Raw genomic sequence first — 22,489 nt, forward strand, 5'->3', positions numbered from 1 at the left:
GGATTGGGAACTGGATGGCACACAGCTGAGGCCCGCCAGTCATGGAGGTTCTAAGTTCATATACAATGCAAGGCTGCTGCAGTCGGCCACAGTGATGTGGGCTGGAACTTCAGTCTGTCTTGCAGGAACCATGGGTTCCATTTTAGCACCAGGGCAGGCATATTTACTGGTCTAGGGCCAAGAGCTGGCTGGGTTTTACTGCTGTCATGGCCCAGGGCTGGAGACCAATGAAGTCTCTTTCCCCTGTCTGTCCCTCTGTGTCTCTCTCCCTGCTGTGCTAGAGGAAGGGAAAACTGCCCTTGTCCTCCTCAATAAAGTTTCTTTTGCTGTCACTAGGTGCTGTCACTTCTCACCTAGCTGTTATTCACCCCTCTTTTCAAGGTGTCTCTGTGTGTCATGATTACTGAAAATGAGAACACAGGGCCCTCAAGACAGACATGAGTTCCAGCCTGTTTGAATGCTGTTAGAATGCAGCAGCCTTGGGTAACAGGCAGACCTCAGTAGCCGAGGTGGGGATTCTCTGGGGTCTTGTCCTGCCATCTTGCTCTGTCCTCTGTCAGGTCTGGTAGGTTGTAAAAAAGAATTAAGAGTCAAAGTCTTGCTTCTTCTTCTTCTTTTTTTTTTTTATTATTTTTTTTTTTATTTTTCAAGACAAAATCTTGTTTCTTTATGTTACAACAATTAAAGAAAAAGGAAGTAAAGTTAGTGTTACAGTCTGGCTTTGCCTCAGAATGTCCTTCCAAACTGTTTAGTTCAGCAAGTCCATACCTGGACTTTTTATTTCACAAATATTTTCATTACTTATAAACGGTAAATTTCATGCTGAATAAACTGTCACAAACAAGCATCAAAGTAAAATCACTCCCTCATGAGCTGCCCCACTCAAGAGCTTTCATGAACTCCTCCTCACTGAAAGACAGCATCTTCGCAGCTTCAATATGCATCTGTTAAAAAAATTCATATTGTCTGATTCAGAGAGAGCCACACCACAGCAAATTTGTGTTAACGTGCTATCAGTAAACAAGCCCCATTATTGGAACACATACTCTAATTATGCAAGTATATTTTTGTTTTGTTTTGGTTTTTCGAGACAGAGTTTCTCTGTGTAACAGCTCTGGCTGTCCTGGAACTCACTCTGTAGACCAGGCTGTCCTCGAACTCACAGAGATCCACCTGCCTCTGCCTCCCGAGTGCTGGGATTACAGGCGTGCTCCACCATACCCAGCGCAAGTGTAACATTTTAAATGGGCATTACACTCAAGACCAAACTACTGTTGAAAGAATAATTCAATTATTATTTTATCTGATCTTTTTTTTTTTTAAAAAAAGTTACAACAATTAAAGAAAAAGGAAGTAAAGTCAGTGTTACAGTCTGGCTTTGCCTCAGAATGTCCTTCCAAACTGTTTAGTTCAGCAAGTCCATACCTGAACTTTTTTTTTTTTTTTTAAAAAAGGTTTATTTATTTATTATGTATACAGTGTTCTGCCTGCATGCCAGAAGAGGGCACCAGATCTCATTATAGACGGTTGTAAGCCGCCATGTGGTTGCTGGACCTCTAGAAGATCAGCTTCTGTTGTTAGACTCACCTTCTGCCTTTTCAAAATGTCAATTAACTTCAATTGTTTCTTGAACCCTATCATTAATTCTCCTTTTTGTCTTTCTAGCTTCTTGTTTTCTGATTTTAACACTTCAATTTTTTGGTGGTCTTCATTTGCAATATCCTACAAAAGAAAAAAAATAGTTGAAATATAAGATTGTTCTTTACTAAATAACTTAATCACAGCTCCCTTATTAAAAGATTTTTCAAGCTAGAGAGATGGCTCAGTGGTTAAGAGCACTTCACTGTTCTTCCAGAGGTCCTGAGTTCAATTCCCAGCAACCATATGGTGGCTCACAACCATCTGTAAATGAGATCAGATTCCTTCTTCTGGTGTATACATAAAATACATGAATAAATAAATCTTTTAAAAAAAAGATTTTTCAAAATGTATTTTAAAAATAACTTTGAATTCTAAGAAATATAAACTTGACAGAACTTAAAATACATAAGGATTTTTAGTAGCAGAATCTGCATATGATCTGATCCTTTGAGGTAAGAGCTACATATTAAACCAGCTTTCTGACAGGACTTTCCAGTGTATGGTGTACAGTGGAGTCCTAAGGGGCTGAAGACGGAGATCAGAACCAACAAGATACTGCAGACTTCCAGATGCGAAATCCAAGAGTGAGCCTCAAAATCTGCACACACACTTTCCTTAAACCACCAGCAGACAAATATGTCCAGGGTGAGAGTTCCAGGAGCCTGTGAAAGACTTATTCTAAAGAGCTGAGCAGAGAACTTATCCCCCGCAATGGCAAGGGCAGCACACCTATAATCTCAGTAGAGATAGGTCAGTAGAAGTTACCAGGTCCAGGAAGATCTGTACCTGCAGTACTGAAGAAAAGCTTTCACAAAAGGAGTAAGATGCCAGAGGGCTAGGATTCTACACACATGTTTTTTAAAAAGGAGAAAACAAGGGACACTAAAAAACAGAATGGTGAATGTAAGTAGCTTTAGAGAGATCCCTCTTCCTAAAGAAAAAGTCTAAGAGTGATGTTATCAATATGGCCACTGAGGAAGCTCCAGGCCCACCTTCTAGCACTCAAATAGCATAGACAGAGTCACTTGGTGAACTCTAGAAACCAAGGAGGCAGCAAGAGTGTTGTTACCCATCAATCAAAAGCCACACTCCACCAAGTAGCAACTCCATGGGTACAATCCCCAGTACCCCAGATGAGTGAGTGCTGTAGATCTGAGCATCAGCATAAGAGACAGATGTAAAGGGTGTAGTTTGCAAATGATGAGGTTAATTTACCGCTTCAAGTGGATTCCTTTAACTTTATGGCTAGATCATAAAGCATACCAGTGATAAAATAGCCATAGAACATAAATGAGAGACGAAGGAAAACTAGTTAAAGGACGTGAGACAAAAACAAGACATACCGAAAACAGCAAAATGTCAGTGAGAAGCCTGTCCTTATCAGTAATTAACTATAGGGGCTAAGCGACTGAAAATGTGCGAGTTGGAAAAGATGGATTAAAATAGAACATGATCCAACTATATTCTGCCCGTAGGTAACTAATTTTAGCTCTACAGACACGTACGGTGGATGGAAGAAGATCATCCACAGAAACAGTGGCCCAAATCAGCCTGTTTTTGTCTGGTGTTTGTAGAGCCCTCCCCAGTCAGAATTATGAAGAGGCAGAAGGGTCCATTCTCTAAGCTGTGACAGATGTCGCATGTGCATCAGTTATCAGCATGCCTAAACCTGAGATGCAAACACCAACAGGGAGACCCACAGGGAGAGGTCACCACAGCAAAAGTAGACGCTTCACCATCTTTCTTTAGGTCATGCATAGTCACTAGACCGATCAGTAAGGAAATGCGCTGCAAATGAACTGGAACCAAGCTACTCCTCCTATTAATAACGGAATAGTTTTCTCAAATGCAACCAGGTCATTTTCCAGAACAAATCATGGTAGACCATAAATCTTTTTTTTTTTTTTTAAGATTTATTTATTATGTATACAGTGTTCTGGCGTGGAGGGCACCAAATCTCATTACAGATGGTTGTGAGCTACCATGTGGTTGCTAGGAATTGAACTCAGGACCTCTGGAAGAGGTCTGAGCCATGTCTCCAGTCCCAGTAGACCATAAATCTTACCAAGTTCAAGAAGACTGAAACCATACAGTGTCTTCTGTAAGAGTGGACTGAAGGTAGACAGGAAACATGTATAAACTAAGCACACACTGAGTCGCTTCCCGGCACTGGAACAAAATGCCAGAACAACCTGAGGGAGGCTCGCATTCCTCAGGGTCAGCAGTTTCAGTCCACATCCCCTGGGCCCAGCTGCCCTGGGCCTGTGGAGTACGTATGCAAGGCGAAAGCACACAGCAGAAGACAGCAGTGGACTTTAAAGAAGCTGGAAATCAAAGAGAGGAAAGGGCTCAGTTCCCAATATTCCCTTCAAAAGCACACCCGGTGACCGACGCCCTTCCACCAGGGACCATCTCCTAAAGGTTTTACCACCTCCCAGTAGTGTGGACACAGGACCAGGCAAGCCTTCATCATAAACTTTCAGGGACATTCAAGAACCAAAATATAGGGGCTGGAGAGACAGCTCAGCAGTTAGGAGCACTGGCTGCTCTCCCCTCCCTCCCCCGAGGAACTGAGTTCAATTCCCGGCACCCACATGGTGGCTCACAACCATCTGTAATGGGATCTGGTGCCCTCTTCTGGCCTGCAAGTGTATAGGCGGACAGAGCACACACATACAAAATACATAATTAAAAATAAAACCAAAATATAATAAATTCAAACTACCCAATTTTCAAAGATTATTAGAAAATCTATTCAAGCACCAACATATACAGGAGAGAGTATGACATTCCTATGTGGGATGGTCACAGCCATGACACATTGAAGAATGATCTCAAATCAACCTAACTCTTCATAGTAGGGAAAGAAAGAAACAGAAGCTGGCAGAAATGGACATGATAAACATGAGAGCATACATAAGCGAATTAATAGACCAGAGAAACAGATTACAAACAGTTTGCTCCTTGTGCCTATCAACAAACCTTCAGGTACACCGTCAAAAAAAGAGGGCAAATTAAAGTGAGAGAACCAGAAATCACAGAGTGGCCACTGCAGCCGACTTTACAGGAATAAAAAGGACTGTGTGAGTAGAACACTGTATGACCTAGATGAAATTAATCCCTATAATCACAATTCACCAAAATTCAATAAATACAAATTTCAGAGAGTTAGGAGTTTGGATCACCAATCAAACTCCCAACAAAGGAAAGTAGAGAAGCAGATGGCTTCATTGATGAGTTCTATCACATCCTTAAGTAACTGACACCATTCACTCACAAACACCCAGAACTGAAAAAGACAGACTATTTTTCCATTAGTGTTTTGTTACAACAAAATTTTTTTTGTTTTTTTGGTTTTTTTTTTTGGTTTTTTGAGACAGGGTTTCTCTGTGTAGCTTTGCGCCTTTTCCTGGAACTCACTTGGTAGCCCAGGCTGGCCTCGAACTCACAGAGATCCGCCTGGCTCTGCCTCCCGAGTGCTGGGATTAAAGGCGTGCGCCACCACCGCCCGGCTTGTTTCAACAAAATTCTTAAGGCTGGGTAACTCTGTAGAGAAAAGCTGTTTCATTTTTAGTTTAAAATATTTTTATATCAATTAGTTACACAATACCAAATAGCCAGTCTGGTCCTGAAAACATACCTACAAGTAACATTATACAGACTGAGAAGGTTTAGGAATATATATGTATAAGCATATATGTATGTAACAACAATTTAAAAAAGAGGCCGTGAATTTGAAAGAGCAAGAAGGGGTACATAGGAGGACTTGGAGGGAGGAAAGGGAAGGGAGAAATAATGTAATAATCTCATAAATTTTTTAACTTTTATTTTTTGAATAAAAATATTCAAATGCCTGTGTATCTGCACCACATGTGTGCCTAGTACATGTGGAGGCCAGAAGAGTATGTCCTATTGCCTGGAACTGGAGCTGTGAAGAGTTGTGAGCCATCACATGGGTGTTGGAAAACAAACCTAGAGCAACCAGTATTCTAAACTGCTGGGTCATCTCTCCAGCCCCCAAAAGTGGTTTATTAACTCACAGTTATACAGATTCAAGGGCATGGAGCCAGCAACAGCCTAGCTCTGGTGAGGGCCTCATAGCACACAGCACAACAGAGGCAGGAATGTGTTGAGAGAGAACCAGATAGACACGATGGTCTCTCAGTCCCTTCCGAGGGCACAGCCCCAAATACCCTAAGGACCTCCCAGGTCACACCTCTTAAATGTTCCATACCACCTCCTAACACCACCAAGACTGGGACCCAGCTTCTAATGATACTCAAGCCACTGAAGAACAAAACCGAGCTCTATCTAAAGCAACATCTAAAGCCTTTCTCAGGAAAACCAAAGCCAGACTTAAGGCATCACATGAAAACCTCAGATCTGTTCACTGATGAAATCTTATGCAAAACAAAGTTAATAACACATTAAGAGGATTATAGATGATGACCAAGTGAATGAAATCTATTGCAGAACAGAAGGATGGTTCAGTACACAAAATTCAATGTTCATATGCTAATATTCCACATTCACAGAATAAAGGAGAAACACCGCATGATTATCTCTGATGATACTGAAAAAGTATTTGACGAGTCAATATTTTTTTGTGAGAAAAATAAAGTATCAGATAGAAGAAAACTTCCCCCAGATACTAAAGGCCATACATGAAAAGTCACCAGCTCACAAACTGAGTGACTGAAAGCTTTCCCCGTGGTCAGGATCAAGATAAAGGCACTAGCTTTTGTCACTTCGGTAGCACACAGCACTGGACCCTGTAGCCCAAGCAACTGGGACAGAACATTGACACCCACACTGGAGAGGAAGAAAAGATCTCAGACGTGGGAATCCCTAAGGATTTCTAAGAAAATCAGGATAACCAAGAACCGGATTCAGCAAAGCTGCAACCTGCAAAAGCAACAGATAAGAGTCTTCTACGGACGAACAGGGAGCACCTCAGAAACAGAACTAAGAAAACGATTCCACTGTGACAGCATCACAACGAATGAGTAAATGAGTACATGAAAAAATAATGCTTCCAGGGGGCTGGAGAGATGGCTCAGAGGTTAAGAGCACTGGCTGTTCTTCCAGAGGTCATGAGTTCAATTCCCAGCAACCACATGGTGGCTCACAACCATCTGTAATGAGATCTGGTGCCCTCTTCTGGCCTGCAGGCATACATGCAGGCAGAATACTGTATACATAATAAATAAATCTTTAAAAAAAAAAATAAAAAAATAATGCTTCCTGACATCAAATCGTAATATTCTAGAATAATCAGAACAGTGTATCACTGGTGCGCGCATACACTCTCTCTCTCTCTCTCTCTCTCTCTCTCTCTCTCTCTCTCTCTCTCTCTCTCTCTCTCTCGCACGGGGGTAGGTTGCACAGTTTCCTAGCACCATTTTTCAAGAGAGTGTCCTTTCCTGATTTTTTAACACCTGTGTAAGAAAAAAACCATTTGATCATGTATGTGAGGGTTTCTTTCTGAGGTCCATGATATTTACTTGTATTTATTTTCCTTTTTTTCAAGTTTTATTTATGTGTATGAATGTTTTGCCTGCATGTAGGTAGTCTGTGTACCTTATACAGAAGAAGGTGTCAGATCCCCTGAACTGGAGTTACAGCCGGCTGTAAGCTGCCGTGTGGGTGCTGGAAACAGAATCTGGGTCCTCTGCAAAGACAGCAAGTGCTCCAGATGCACGTGTATATGTGTGTGTGTGTGTGTGTGTGTGTGCGTGCGCGCACGCATATAAATGGACTTAAGTAAAAGGGCTGAAACTAAAAAACTTCATGACACTGGATTTAGCAAAGATTTACTGGACGGCCCAGAAGCACAGGCAACTGTATCAAACAGAGGACACAAAATGGTGAAAAGGCAGTCTGCTGAGTGGGAGAGTATTTGCAAGCCATACATCTGCACAAGGCTTAACGTCCAGAATACACAATACAATGTAAAATTTAACAAGGGACTTGACTGGACATTTCTCTAAAGAAGAGGACAGACAAATGGTTACTAAATACAAGATGCTGAACACATTACTTACAATTAGAAATGTGCAAATTAAAACCTCAACAAAACAATCAAACCATTAGGATGACTGGTATCAATAAAAATCAAAACAACAAATGTTGATGATATGGGAACACTTGGTCCTTTCCACATTGCAAGTGGATATGTAAAGTGATACAGCTGCCATGGAAACCAAACTGAAGAGCATCACCTCTGATCCTGCATTTCCACTTCAGAATACATACTCCAAACAAAAGCAAGACCTCATTCAGAGCTGGGCTTCTCCATCCCCAGGGGCACTCCTGAGGGTAGCCAACAGTACAAAATCCAAGCATCCTCCAGGAGATGAACAAGCACACAGTGGCATGGAAATACGATGGGTTGTCATTGAGCCTTCCCAGGAATCAAATTTGAAAAGATGGAACAACCCTGAGAACATTATATTGAACTAAATAAGCCAATCAAAAAGATAAATATGTGATTCTACCCATAGGAGTAAAGTAAGAGACCTACATAAGTCAGATTAACAGAGTCAGAAATAGAATGGTGCTGCCAGGGCCAGGAATGTGGGGCTACTAAGTTTCCTTTCTCCATGATGAAAAGTGTGAAGACTGATTCCAAAACCATAATAATCATTTTATACTTAAAAATGTTTAAGAAGGCAAATTTTGCTGGGCAGCAGTGGCACAGCACTCAGGAGACAGAGGCAGGCGGATCTCTGTGAGTTCGAGGCCAGCCTGGCCTACAGAGCGAGATCCAGGACAGGCACCAAAACTACACAGAGAAACCCTGTCTCAGAAAAAAAAAAAAAAAAAAAAGAAAAAGAAAAGAAGGTAAATTTTACATGTGCTTTACCATAAAAATTAATGCAGTTGTAAAGAGCATAAGATAACTGCTTATGGTTTGTAGGTTATCTCTGAACTTCTGTGTTACCTGAATATAGTTAAAGATGTGCAATAAATACTGAATGCACACAAAGAAGTGAAAACGAGCCAGTGAAAGGAACACAGTTGTTGATAACAGACAAGCTGTCCTAGAAATGATATTAAATGTCATATAAACACTCTCAATTAAAAAGAGACTGCTAGGCTGGATTGTAAAAAGCCAAGCTCGGCTACATCGTCTATAAGACGTAACGCAGTAAAGAAGGACAAGAACAGAAAACACGCAGTGGTAACAGTAACTGAGCAGAGCTCAAGCTTCTTTAATACCAAGGTTATATCAGGGCGCAGGCTACAACCAGGAATAACACAGCCATTTTCCAAGTGGCCAATTCATCAAGAAGACACAACACTGCTGAATGTTCTGTCTAGTAAGAGCATTGACAAACAGGATGCAGATGTGGATAAAGCTGCAGAGGAAACAGAGACAGATCCAGCTTCATTTACACTCCTTTATTCGTTGATAGAAATACACAGAAAATATGTGAAGTGCCAAACACATGAGCAACTGTCAAGTGACTTGACATGGCTGACAACTGAGGACTTCTCCATCAACAAAGGCAGAAGGTGCTGGAACATTTACCATCTTAAGCCGTATCGGGATCATAAAACAAGCCTGCACAAAGCTAAAAAGATCCAAACATATCATGTATGCCGTAGCCATGATGGGATTAACTTGAAACCCTTAAGAAAGGTATCTGGGCCGGGCGGTGGTGGCGCACGCCTTTAATCCCAGCACTTGGGAGGCAGAGGCAGGAGGATCTCTGTGAGTTCGAGGCCAGCCTGGGCTACCAAGTGAGTTCCAGGGAAAAGGCGCAAAGCTACACAGAGAAACCCTGTCTCGAAAAACCAAAAAAAAAAAAAAAAAAAGAAAGGTATCTGGGGGGTACCCTAATGTGTGGAAACAGAGTGTCAAACTTCTAACTAATGTATGGGTCCAAGGAGAAAACAGAAGGAAAACTGGTGTTTTAAATAGAATGATGAAAAGTTTAAAAATAATCAAAATCAAAATTTGTGGGAATTAACCAACAGAATACATACTGTAAAATTCTCAGGTGAAGTTCTTGAAATTTCAATGCAGCAGTTTCCATGTCCATATAAAAACTAGCAAAAGAAAAGAATTTAAAAAAAGAAACTGAACCCAACACAGAGACTGAAGGAACTAAAAAGAGAAGATTGCATATCACTTAAAGAAATACTTTTTATAACTACAGGAAATGGAGTTGGAGAGATTGCTCAGAGGTTAAGAACTCTTGCTACTCTTGCAGAGGACCTGGGTTCAGTTCCCAGCTCCCATATGTCAGCCCACAATCACCTATAACTCCAGACCCATGGGATCTGAAACCCCTTTCTGGTCTCCTGGTCTCCATGGGAATCTGTACACACATGGGGTGTATGTGTGTGTATTCAGGGGAACATACATAAAGTAAGTAACTTTAATTTTTCTCACATCTAGCCATCTGATGTCTGAAAAGGGATTCATATCTAGAATCCATAAAGAACTCAAAAGCTTAAAGACCAAAACCTAAAATCATATAATTAATAAATTGGTCAAATTAACTGAATAGACAAATCTCAAAAGAACCAATACAAATGCAACATATATAAGAAAAAGTCAGTCAGCCTGGGAAATGCAACTGAAAACTCTACTGAGATCCGTGTCAGCAGTCAGAATGGCCACCATCAAGATAGCGCTGAGAAGGGTGTGGGGAGAGAGGCCTTCCTTCCTCACTAGCTGGTGGGAATGTAAACTCGGAAGTCAATAGGAGGGTTTCTAAAAAATGAAAATAGAATTACCATGTAACCCAGATGTACCACCCTGGGGATATCTTAAGTCAGCATGCCACAGAGATCCTTGCACATCCATGTTAATGCAGAATGGTTCACGATCGCCAGGTTCCAGAACCTCCAGAGAGACCCATTAACAGATGTGTGGATAAAGGAAATGTGGAGTACAGTATAGAAGAATGGGACCATGTCATTTGTAGGAAAATGGACGCAACTGGAGGTCATCGCAGTAAGTGAACCAAGCCAGATTCAGATAGGAATGCTTGTTTCCTCTCATGCAGTCCAGATTGACACATAAATCTACATGACATTAAAACAAAGGGGAAGAAGAGGAGGAAGAGGGAGGGCAGTAGGAAGGTGACTAAGTAAACTATGTATGATACATGTGAAAATACATAGTGAAGCATCGTTTTGTGTGCTACTAAGAAAGAACATATCACCTGAACATGGTAACTCAAGCCTCAATCCCAAGCTGTAATTGTCAGAACTCAACCACATTTTACACCAGGCATGTACAGGCTTATTACATCATATACTGGTTATGTCTTCATAGTGTGTGTGTGTGTCTGTGTGTATTTATATATATAAATATATATATATACATATATATTTAAAACAGGCCAAAAATTGCTGTGTGTGGTAGCACACACCTTTAGTCCTAGAACTCAGGAGGCAGAGGCTGGTGGATCTCTTGTGAGTTTGAGGCCAGCCTGATCTACAAAGAGAGTTCCAGGCAGCTAGGGCTGTTACATAGAGAAACCCTGTCTTGAAAAACAAACCAAACAAAAAAATAGGCCAAAAATTGTAGGACATATGGAGAGTATCACTTTAAGGACAGGTGTAGCTTTAAAGGCTTCAGAAAACAAAGTTCAAAATCAGTGATCTAAGGTTCAACTTCAGCCAGAGACAAAAGAGCAAATTAAAACCCAAACAAGAAATCCCAAGTGAAAGGGAGTTGTCAGGGAAACAGAAAACAGACTGAAGTAAAATCAAAAGCTGATTCTTCGACAAAGGTGACTGATAGATAACTCACTGATAAGAGGCGTGGAGGGAAAAACCCAGCACAGGTCAGTCCTGACTCCCTGCACAGTGCAAGGATCCAGTACCAAGCGTCCACCCTGGGAGTCCACCTGTGTTGAACTCAGGAAAGGAAGTCGGTGCAGCTGCACCTCTGGGAAGGGCCTAGACAGGACACAAGGATCTCTCTGAGCAGTGAGAATATTCTAGATGGGAACTGAGCTGTGGTCATGGGAATGTCTAAGAGCCAAGACTCAAGCTATACACATACAATCTTTACTTTATCATATTTAAATGACCTCATTTAAAAGTTCAGTCAACTCTGTGTTTCCCTCCGAGTCTACACTTCACATACATTCACTCCATTTCCTCATCTTACTCCTTTTTAATCCCATACAGAACTCAGCCTCCTCACCACCCTGCAGAAACATTTCTAAGGTGATCTGCTATTCACTTAGCACACATGCTCAGTTCTCACAGAGCTGCACCTTATTGACACTCACCAGCAGTGGCCTCTCCAACACACCCTTGCTTCTCTCCCTCTTACTCATCTGCTCTGTGCAGACTTTGTTTCTTTGTTTGTTTTTCGAGACAGGGTTTCTCTGTGTAGCCCTGGCTGTCCTGGATCTCGCTCTGTAGACCAGGCTGACCTCGAACTCAGAGATCCCCCTGGCTCTGCCTCCCAAGTGCTGGGATCAAAGGCATGCACCACCACCACTGGCTACCAACCCTTTACTACTTGAATTTTCAATACTGCTGGATAGAATGAATGCCACGTGTTGCCAAGAAAATAGTTTTCCTTTCTATTTTTCTAATGTGTGTGGCAAACCAGACCTCAGATCAACAACCAGAACAGCAAATCCCGATACACAGTTACTCTTCCTTTACTTTCTTGAGTCTTAACAACATGCTGAGTGTTGGTGTGTGAAGATGACTTATTTCAGTTAGGTCATCGTTGGTGGCCTTTAAACATGGGACAGCTGGCCATGCAGCATAAGGTGCCTCAGATGGAATCATTAAAATGCTGTAGTTAAGGTGTCACGTGTTGGCTTCTGCTAATTGTTTCAGAGGACTAGTCAAGGTCTCTGTTTCCACCAGTGTTACGGAGAAAATTCCGAATGTACCATCACTTATGAAATCAGGTGGTTCCAAAGTCATTGTTAAGATACTAAATTTGTCATAAGGAAGCCTTCCCATCAGGCTGATGCAGAATAATTTTATAGAACATATGAAAGGTTCTCACAATATTCACCTCCATTCACTCCACAGATACTCAAGGCATCAACTGAACACTGTGCTGACACCGGAGGTATGGGAGTGGTCACTACACATCTGTAACAGGTGTTACCACCAACAGTGAGACTGATTTTCAGGCCTCACCTTGACTACTGAGGAGACTAGCTCTAAGGCTAGTAGGGCCCAGTGGTCTGTACTTAACAAAGCCTCCCAGTGCTCGAGGCTCAGAACTGTGGCCCTGTCATACAACCCCTCCCTACGCATAGCAGAAGCCTGAGGTTCAGAGAAGAAGGTAGCAGGGGACATACAAAAGATGCTTATTTTTCATCACTATCCACAGGGTTCAGGAAGAATCTGACATATAACAAAGGCCCCTCTAAAGATTATGTGAAGAAATGAGTGAATACTCCAGTCACCCAGTTATAACAGTGAAAACAAAATCCTAATTAGTGGAAAATGTACATATTATTAAAATTTTTATTCTGAAAAGAGAGCATTCATCATGACACAAGAAAAAAAATTTTTTGGTTTTTTGAGACAGGGTTTCTCTGTGTAGCCCTGGCTGTCCTGGAACTCACTCTGTAGACCAGGCTGGCCTTGAACTCAGGGATCCACCAGCCTTTGCCTCCTGAGTGCTGGGGTTAGAGGTATGAGCCACTACCACTCAGCACATGAGAAATTTTAATTTCAAAAGAGGCAGTAGGTGTCTTCCGGGCTGGTGAGATGGCTCAGTGAGTAAAGACAACAGGTGAGCTTCCCACCTGAGTTAGATCTCCACTGCACATAAAGGTGGAAAGAGACAACCAGCTCCATGATGCTGACCTTTGACCTCCACAGGAGCACCATGGCATGTGTGCCCCACCCACCCCACAAGGAGTCAATAAACGTGGTTTCCAATGCTTGCAGGGGAGGGGATTCCCAGGGGTGAGCACACTGCAGTTATTCAGGTTTGTGTGGGATAATGCTCTTGTACTCTGTAAAGATTTGTTACTCCTATTGGTTTAATAAAACGCTGATTGGCCAGTAGCCAGGCAGGAAGTGTAGGCGGGTTGACCAGACTAGGAGAAGGTGGGAAGAGGAAAGGCAGAGCTGGAGTCACCAGCTAGATGCAGAGGAGGTAAGATGAGAACGTTGGACTGAGAAAAGGTACCAAGCCCCATGGCTAAACATAGATAAGAATTCTGGGTTAATTTAAGTGTAAGAGCTAGTTAGTTATAAACCTGAGCAATAGGCCAAACAGTTTATAATTAATATAAGTCTCTGTGTGATTATTTGAGACTGAAGGGCTGCAGGACCAGGCGGGACAGAGGTTTGCATACCTTGTTACTCTGCCTCAGTTTACTCAGCTCCACTTTATACTTTTCTGCTTCCTCTAGAGCTCGGTTCAGGCGGACTTCTGTGGCACTTTGACTTGTGGCAGCCTGCTTCTGTAATCTTCTTTTGTTTTCTAATTCCTGTGTAGGTAAAACACATGGAGTCCTGAAATCAGCTCCCTCTTATAGTCCACACTTTTTCCATTTCCATGCTTCTTTCTGTGACTCACACGGGGCTGCAGGCCAAGCATCAAAAGACACAGTTCTCCAGGATTCTCACCCAAAACTGGTACTAGAAAAAGACACCTAAAAATGTAGTTGTGAATGCTTTTGAAATTTCTTATTTTTATCCTTTAGTTTTGTTTTGTTTTTTTTTTGGGGGGGGGGTCTGCATGTATTATGTCTCTGCACCACTTGTGTGGTTGGTGCCTTCAGAGCCCAGAAGAGGCCATCAGATCCCCTGGAGCTGGAGCTACAGGTGGTTGTGAGCTACTATGTGGGTGCTGGGAATTGAACCTGGGTCCTCTGGAAGAGCAGCCAGTGTTCTTAACCACTGAGCCATCTCTCTAGCCACAATGAATGTTGCTCTTTTGTTTAGTATTTTCTGCCTTGTGTTGATTCAAAACACTGTGTAATTATTCTCCATATTTATTTTAGGAGCAAATATTTTAAAACTGAGCTGTTGTGGAGACAGGACCTTGCTGTATGTGTAGCCCAGGCTGGGCTGACACTCTCAACCCTACCGTGTTTCCCTCCTGAGTGCTGAGTTCATAGGCATATGCCTCCAAGTCCAGCTCACTCAAGGTCTTCTGGAAACCTCCCAAAAGCCCCTGTAAGACATCACCTGCCCATGAATCCTGCTCCTGTGGAGAACTGATGAAGAAACAAGGATAGACAGAGGGCTCTACATTAGCCCCACTGGGAATTAGCCAACCTGAGCAGAAATAAATCTTGCAAAATATGGGGGCCTTGTATTTGTGCAAATATTCTACAATATTCTGCTGCTGAAAGTGGACAGTTAACATTTGAAGAAACAATAATCCATCTCATAAACTGTCTCTGTGGTAACCAGCCCCCTCCTCTGTCACACGTGCTCTACCAGGGGCTTCACCAACATTGCTGGTATCTCTCCCTGGACATGGGGTCTTCTGCCTCCAGTCCCCAGTTACCTAATTAGCACCTACTCATGGTGCCCAGACTCTGCCTTCCTGGTATTGTCCTAGTCCTCACCTGACATGGGCTGGATTTGGTATCTTTTTCTTCAGGGCTTCTAGAGCATCCTGATACAGGCTAGCACACCGTTTGCTGCGGGTACTGAAACCATTGACTTGCTTGTTTCTCCCACTGAAACGTAAACTTTTAAAGTTATCCACTGTTTTCGTTTCAATGTCCCAGCATTGTAGCTGCATGTGAAAGGCACCAAAACTACCTTTATAAAGGCTGGAGAGATGGATCAGTGGTCACAGCGTCTGCTGCTCTTGCAGAGGAACCAAGTTTGGTTCCCAACACCTGTGTTGGGACTCACAACTACCTGTAACTCTAGTTCCAAGAATCTGATGCCCTTCTCTGACCTTGGACACCACATGCACATGGTGCACATACAGGTAAGCAGGCATTTGCATACACATAAACAATTAAAAATTAAAAATGACTCGGGCTTGTCTTATAATATTGAATGCCTCCATTGTATCCCATACAACACACAGCCTGGCTGGCCCAGAGCCCCCAAAGAGCACTCAGAAAACCCAGTAATCAGTGGGGAGCTGGAGCTCTCTTTAATGCGACACTTGTCTTTTTAAATATTTCTTCGTTGGCTAGATCACATCATCTTTGAAACTCATCTCTGTGGTTTTGAGTAATTAAAGGGAAAAACAAAACAAAACACATGCTGCTCCTTATGTAGGTCTCTAAACAAATCAAGCTGCGCCTGGCGGCCATCTGCCGTCACAGTTTGCCGCACAGCTTTGTGGGAGGCAGCTACGAGGGGAGCTTGTGGGCTCTCTCACTGCTCACATGGGAAAGGCAAAAAAGGCCTACTGGGTTTCAAACCCGCAGAGCTCACCACCTCACCCCAGCCTCGATAAGGAGGATGCAATGAACCTTGGCCCTCCTCTGCTGCTGGGGACTTTGTAACTTCCTCCTCAGAAAACTGAAAACCATTGTTTGTCTCCTTCTTGAGAGCATGAAAAGGACAGCAAGGAGAGGAACAGCAGAGAAACAAACGAAGCTTCTCCACAAGTAGATCCACTAGAGAAAGGGAAAACCAACTTGGAAAACATTAGTTTTCAATCACACTGCTAACTTTTTTTTTTTTTTTTGAGACACAGTCTCCTATGTAGACCAGGCTAGCCTCAAACTCATAGAGATACATCTACCTCTGTTTTCCAAGTGCTGAGATAAAAGGTTGGACCATCAAGCCTAACACTACATCCTGGTAACTTTTACAGCATGCAGAGAAGACACACTGCATCCTGCAAACAGAAAAAGCTGCTGCTACCAAAACAAACAAATAAAAACAAACAACAACAACAAACTTCACATATTGCCCAACAAAACTTTTATGGAAAATCCCAAGTCTTCAATTTTGTTTTAAAAGTCTTGCACTGGGCCCCATAGCCAATGGCATGGTAATAAAATGGGGGGAAAATCAGTATTTCCCACAACATTATTACCTACATAAAAAAAATTTATTTCATACTACACACAAAATTACCTTGAAATGGATCACACATATATGATTCATAGGATACTGATATACACATACTACACGAAATGCTTAGAAGAAAAATCGCCATGGCTTGGGAGCAGGCAGAAGTTTCGGGACAGAATGAAAAACCAGAAATTCCAGGAAAACAATAATATATAGAATTCACCAAAAACTTAAAACTTCTGCCTTTGGAAACACATGGTTAAAAAAAAAAAAAAGAAGCAAAGTAAAATGACACAAGATGACACACAATCCCCAGGCTTCCAGTGAGGGGATTACATTGGACGCAGGAAGAGCCCTGAAGCCAGGTCTTGTCACACGTGCAGACGGACCACAGAGAAGCCCATGGCATGGCACGTGACAAGATCAGCAGTCAGGAGAAGGAAAAGTGGCAATGCAAAGACACACACTTCCTCTCTGAGCTGAGGCAGTGGTGGGGACACGGTCAGGACACTGGTGGAATTCCAGGTGGGACAAGCATTTTGGAACACAGGTTAATAGTTTCCCTACATGTATATTTTTTTTGTTTGACTTGGGTGTTTCTTTCTTTTTTGGGGGTGGGGCGGGTTTTCGAGACAGGGTTTCTCTGTGTAACAGAACTTGCTTTGTAGACCAGTCTGGCCTCGAACTCAGAGATCTGCCTGCCTCTACCTCCCAAGTGCCTCCCATCATGCCCAGCTTCTTTTTTTTTTTTTTTTTTCATTTTTCCAGACAAATTCATTAGGCAGCCCTGGATGGCCTGGAACACACTGCAGGACTCATGCCTCCCTCAAACTTCTGTTAATCCTCCTGACTTTACTTTCTGAGTAATGGGATTAACTAGAGGTACCACCATACCTGGCAGTTTCTTAAAAAGTTTTAACATGGACTTTTTCATAAAATCCAGAAATTCTGCTCATTGGTATTTATCCAACATCATAATAACAGATATGTACTCACAAAGACTTGTGTCCATGACAAATGGAAACACAGTGATATCATTTGTAATTAGCAATTTTAAAATGTAGTGTATTTGTGAATAAATACAGAGCAACAAACGAAAACATGTAATATGTAAAAACAAAAATAATAAAACTGCTCAACAAAAGTGACCAGACATAAAAAGTGCATTTATGATTACATCAATATGAAATTTTAGAGCATTATAAAACAAAACCAAAAAACCAGTGTGCAGTAGAAAATGTGGCTCACTGTCTGCCTGGGACAGTGCCCAGGGGCTGGTGACATACAGGAAAGAATGTAAAGGACACTGGCAGGGGACAGAAATTTTCTTTACATTAGCTGAATCGGTTGTTAATGTCGCGTCCATCGTATCCAGTGGATTAGCTTGTCAGAGGACAACATTGCTTAGATCAGTCCTTTGTGTGGGAACAAAGGCCATCTTTTCAGTGGTATGTGCCGGGCAAAACATACTATAGAAAGGAACGCTGAGCGAATGGCTAAGCAAACTGCCAATAGAAGGTAGTAGCAGGGCAGGAATCCAACTATGTGTTTGACTCCAAAGTCTGTGCCCTCCACTTTGACAAACTAACTCACTAAAGTGTGTATTTAGAACAAATACATTTCACTGTTTTTAAAACATTCCTAAATCAAGTTGGTTTTCTGTTGTTTTTTTTTTTGTTTTTTTTTGGTTTTTTTTTTTTGGTTTTTCGAGACAGGGTTTCTCTGTGTAGCTTTGCGCCTTTCCTGGAACTCACTTGGTAGCCCAGGCTGGCCTCGAACTCACAGAGATCCGCCTGGCTCTGCCTCCCGAGTGCTGGGATTAAAGGCGTGCGCCACCACCGCCCGGCTGTTTTGTTTTTTGAGATAGGGTCTCTATATGTAGCCCTGGCTGTCCAGGAATTTGTTATGTAGAATTGACTGTCCTTGAATTCAGAGATCCACCTGCCTCTGAATCCCAAGTGCTGAGATTAAAGGCAGAGGTCACCACACCCAGCCAATAAAGATGATTTTTATTAAATTTCTTTACTGCATGTGTGCAAGTGTGTGTTTATATTAGGGGTACATACACATGGGCCACAGAACTCATGTCCATGTGCGTGTGCGTGCGTGCGTACGTGCGTGCGTGCGTGCGTGCGTGCGTCTCAAAGGACAACATTTCTCCAAAGAAGGTACATAAATGGAAAATGAGTAACATCATCAGTTACTATGGAGACCCAACCGTAGCCATTCATGCCAGTGGGATGCTGTAACCAAAAGGATAACTTAGGGTATGCAGGTGAGAGTGTGCAGAGACTGGGCCATCACGCTGCTGAAGGAGCAGAGCTCTGTAACAGCATTAAGAAACAATTGGCAGCTGTCCCTGTGAAAGGCATTGGCTTCAACGCCAGCATTTCAAGGTAAGTAAACAAATACATAAACAAACAATAAATTAAAAAATGTGTTATATTCATGTAATGGAATATACTTGACAATTAAAGAAGAATAAAACAATTAGTGTTGCAACAAGGATGGACAGAAAAAAAACAAATCAAACAAATTTTTTTTTCCAATAAGAAGTCAATCACAAAGACTGCATATTATTTGAGTCTATGTACAAGGAAATTTCCAGAACAGACAGATCTACTGAGACAGAAAACAGAGTAGTAGTAACCCAATGCTAGCATGGATGAGATGGGGGTTGTGGAAACTGAAAGGTAAGAGTCATCTTTTGGAGGCTATGAATATGTTCTACATTGGAGATCATGGCTACATGAATTCATGAATATACTAAAAGCCACTGAAGTTCATACTTTACTAGGAGGTGAAATACAGTATATGTACCTCAAAGAGTTGTCAAATACTCTGTTTAAGGGGGATGTTTTCAGTAAATATTAATAACTGAACAACTACCAAGACTGTAGTTCTAATAGTTTCAGTGTGTCAGGAGATGTAAAATTTACCCTCTCTACGGATGAGAGCTGTTGCTGTAGTCCATCACATTTTTTGTTTGCTTCTTCAAAAAGATTCTTATATTTTTCCACTTGAGACTGCTGTGACGTAATTGTTTGCTGCTGTCTCACACAGTCTTCTTCAAAATTTTTCACCTTGGACTTCAAATCCTGAATTTCATCCTCCTACAATCAATGACATTGTCAATTATGTAAAAAATATACAAGAACTGACATCAAAACACATAGCAGAAAACAAAAGAGCCTCAGATGGTCTTTGATGAGATATTTACATGAATTCCTGAGAAAAATAAAGCTCATTCCATATTCACTGTCAGAAATGGAAATCAGATATTTTATACTGAATAGCTTATTATCTGGCAAGTCTAAAATAGTAAATTCTAATTTCAACAGTTTTGGTACATTCTTAAGCTTTGTGGTAACTCATCATTTCAGAATAAAGTTTGGTATTTAGATACAATTTTTGAATCTGATGTTTAACTGTGGATTATAATCTCAATAAGGCTATCTAAAAATATAATTAAGACTGTCCCTCGGGTCTTCAGTAGAGCACTCTTGTGAGCAGGCCTTCCCAGCTTACCTTCTTACTGCACTCACACACCACACTGTCCAGTTCCTCCTGCATCACATTGAGCTTGGCCTTTAGAAATCTGATCTGGGCTTCTGTGGAGTCAAATCATCACATGACTGCTTTTTACCAAGTCTAAGACATTATCAACTGGGAGACATCATATTTTAAGAGTAACAGTCAAAGTAGGCAATCTAACAGGAGACTGTGGTGGGAACACTGTAAACATTAAACACTCCCCAGGTCAGACAACAGAAAAGGACTGCAACAGGTGCTCACACAGACCACGGAGAGTGAGTAAAGACAGGGGCAAGGACAAAACCCCTCCTCCTAAAAACCAGACCTACAAGCCGGGGCTCGTATACATTTAAAGACGGCACTCACACCTACCACAGTGATCCAAACAATATCAACCAGAGTTTATAGTGGTCTCAGGCTGACAACATCCAAGAATTTGACAGAAACAAACAAATCCTCTCTAGCAAAAATAAAGCTTCATATCTTACCATTTGTGCTTCCAAACTAACTCCAGATTATTCTATTCCACCCATAACCCAGCCATTCCAAGCAAGCATCTGGAGCACAAGAATATTCTCCCTGGAATAAGACACCCAGGTCAGCACACTGAAGAGGAAAAATACTGAGACGGTGGCCACAGGAAGGTGCAGTGTTCATGGTAAAGCCTGCAGCTGGTCCTGTATTTCTCCATCTCTGTACTGTAGCAGGGCAGCGGGTGACTGGCTCCAGGAACAAACATCTGCCCAGCATGTCCTAGAAGGTATCTGAAGAGTGACAGCCAACTTTCTAATTCGCTTACTGCCCTTGTCCTTCCCTCTAATGGTCCCAGAGGATTGATTAGGTCAATAAATGCTGCAAAGGCATAAATGAATTGCTTCCCACTGTGACTGACTAGGGTGTAGCCCAATCATCAGCACACACAATGTGTAGGATTCTTCAGAGAATCAGAATTTCAGAGATAAACTTTATGACCATCTGTAGTGAACACTTAGAACTACAAAGAGGAAAATAAGATGGAGACACTCCCGCTAAACATCCCGACAGCCAGACCATGCTGAGGACAGAAGTGAGCACCTGAGTGTATCAGCCACGCCCTGGGAGCAGGCAGCCCACAGCAATCAGGAGCAGGGGCCAAAAAGTCTGCAAGGAGAGGACAAGCCACAGAAGGACCAGGCAGCTGGACAGAGGCTGGTCTCCAACGTACCTCAATGTACACAAGCCACTGTGCTAGCAATAAGTGACTATTCAGTGACCTTGGTGACCACTCACTGTCTGGCACCCTGTCTGAATGGCTAAGCACAACTGAAGCATGACTCTTTGGTCTCTACTGAGCTCAAGCAATGCCACTTTGAAGGACCATCTGCCTCAGAGTCAGCACCCACTCACTGCCCTTCCCACCAGTGCCTGAAGTCATGGTGGTTTGCTGTGCACTGGGCTAGCAGACTTGCTACCTGTCCTGTGCTCTGACTATCACTGTCCTGAGTGAATCCCACCTCCAGACACTGGTGACATCACTCAGAGCTAGGCTGTTAAGACGCATTTTCTGTGAGTTGTCCGCCCCCCACTTTGAATGTGTGAACAGTAAACTGTGTATTTGAAAAAGACACACTGTCAGCCTCTTGCGATGCATAAGCTGTGTTCAAGACATCATTTAACCAACTCTAATCCTCAAATGGAGACACTTATCACAGAGGGGCTAGGTAGCCAGATTGGAGTCACAGCTAACCATACTGCACACCCAAATTCATTACACAGCCAAACGACAGTTCACAGTAACAGTGCTCACACATTCCAATTGTTCTGGATTGTTGTTCCAACAGCACAGGTGGCTCCTCATAATTTCAGTAATTTTAGAGGCACTGCTGCTAACAAATACAATTCTTTTAGATGATTAAAACTCAGTGTTTTTTCTAGTTATATGCAGAATGTAAGTCAACCAGAAAGAAAATTATATTCATTGAAAAACTCATTTGATTGCTTATCTGTTGCTATATCAATTCATTTATCCTTTTCAAATATATTGATTTAACATACAATAAACAGAATATAATAAAAATAAATGGAAGGTACTCAGAGAAACTTTATTTCAGTGATAAGCTATGGAACATTTGATTTCAGTTGAAAACTTCAATAAACTCAAAACAGTACTATAGTCATGACTTTTTACAATACAAAATATCAAACATATGAAAGTGGAGGCAAGTTCAGGGAACTCACACCACCGCCCTGGGTCAACAATTACTTGGCCAATTGACTTCATCTAGAATCTTCCTTCCATCTACTACAACTCCCTAGATTATTATTATCTAGACATAAATCCATATTCATAATAAAATTTTAAAGAATAGTTCTCCCAAAT

At 41.9% G+C, this 22,489-nt stretch overlaps 1 protein-coding gene across 1 annotated transcript in view; it reads right to left on the reverse strand.

Moving 5' to 3' along the window:
* Positions 1-820: 820 nt before the first annotated feature.
* Tex9 (testis expressed 9) overlaps positions 821-22,489 on the reverse strand; it is a 35,598-nt gene continuing 13,929 nt past the window's right edge. Inside the window, exons 7-11 of the mRNA XM_059268220.1 lie at positions 20,125-20,207; positions 19,536-19,709; positions 13,953-14,087; positions 1,588-1,722; positions 821-944 (exon numbers count right to left, since the gene is read on the reverse strand). Coding sequence (XP_059124203.1) covers positions 867-944; positions 1,588-1,722; positions 13,953-14,087; positions 19,536-19,709; positions 20,125-20,207 — 605 coding nt within the window. The 3' untranslated portion in view covers positions 821-866. The remainder of the gene's footprint in view (positions 945-1,587; positions 1,723-13,952; positions 14,088-19,535; positions 19,710-20,124; positions 20,208-22,489) is intronic.

Source organism: Peromyscus eremicus, chromosome 7 (genome assembly GCF_949786415.1).
Source record: "Peromyscus eremicus chromosome 7, PerEre_H2_v1, whole genome shotgun sequence".
Classification (NCBI taxonomy): Eukaryota; Metazoa; Chordata; class Mammalia; order Rodentia; family Cricetidae; genus Peromyscus; species Peromyscus eremicus.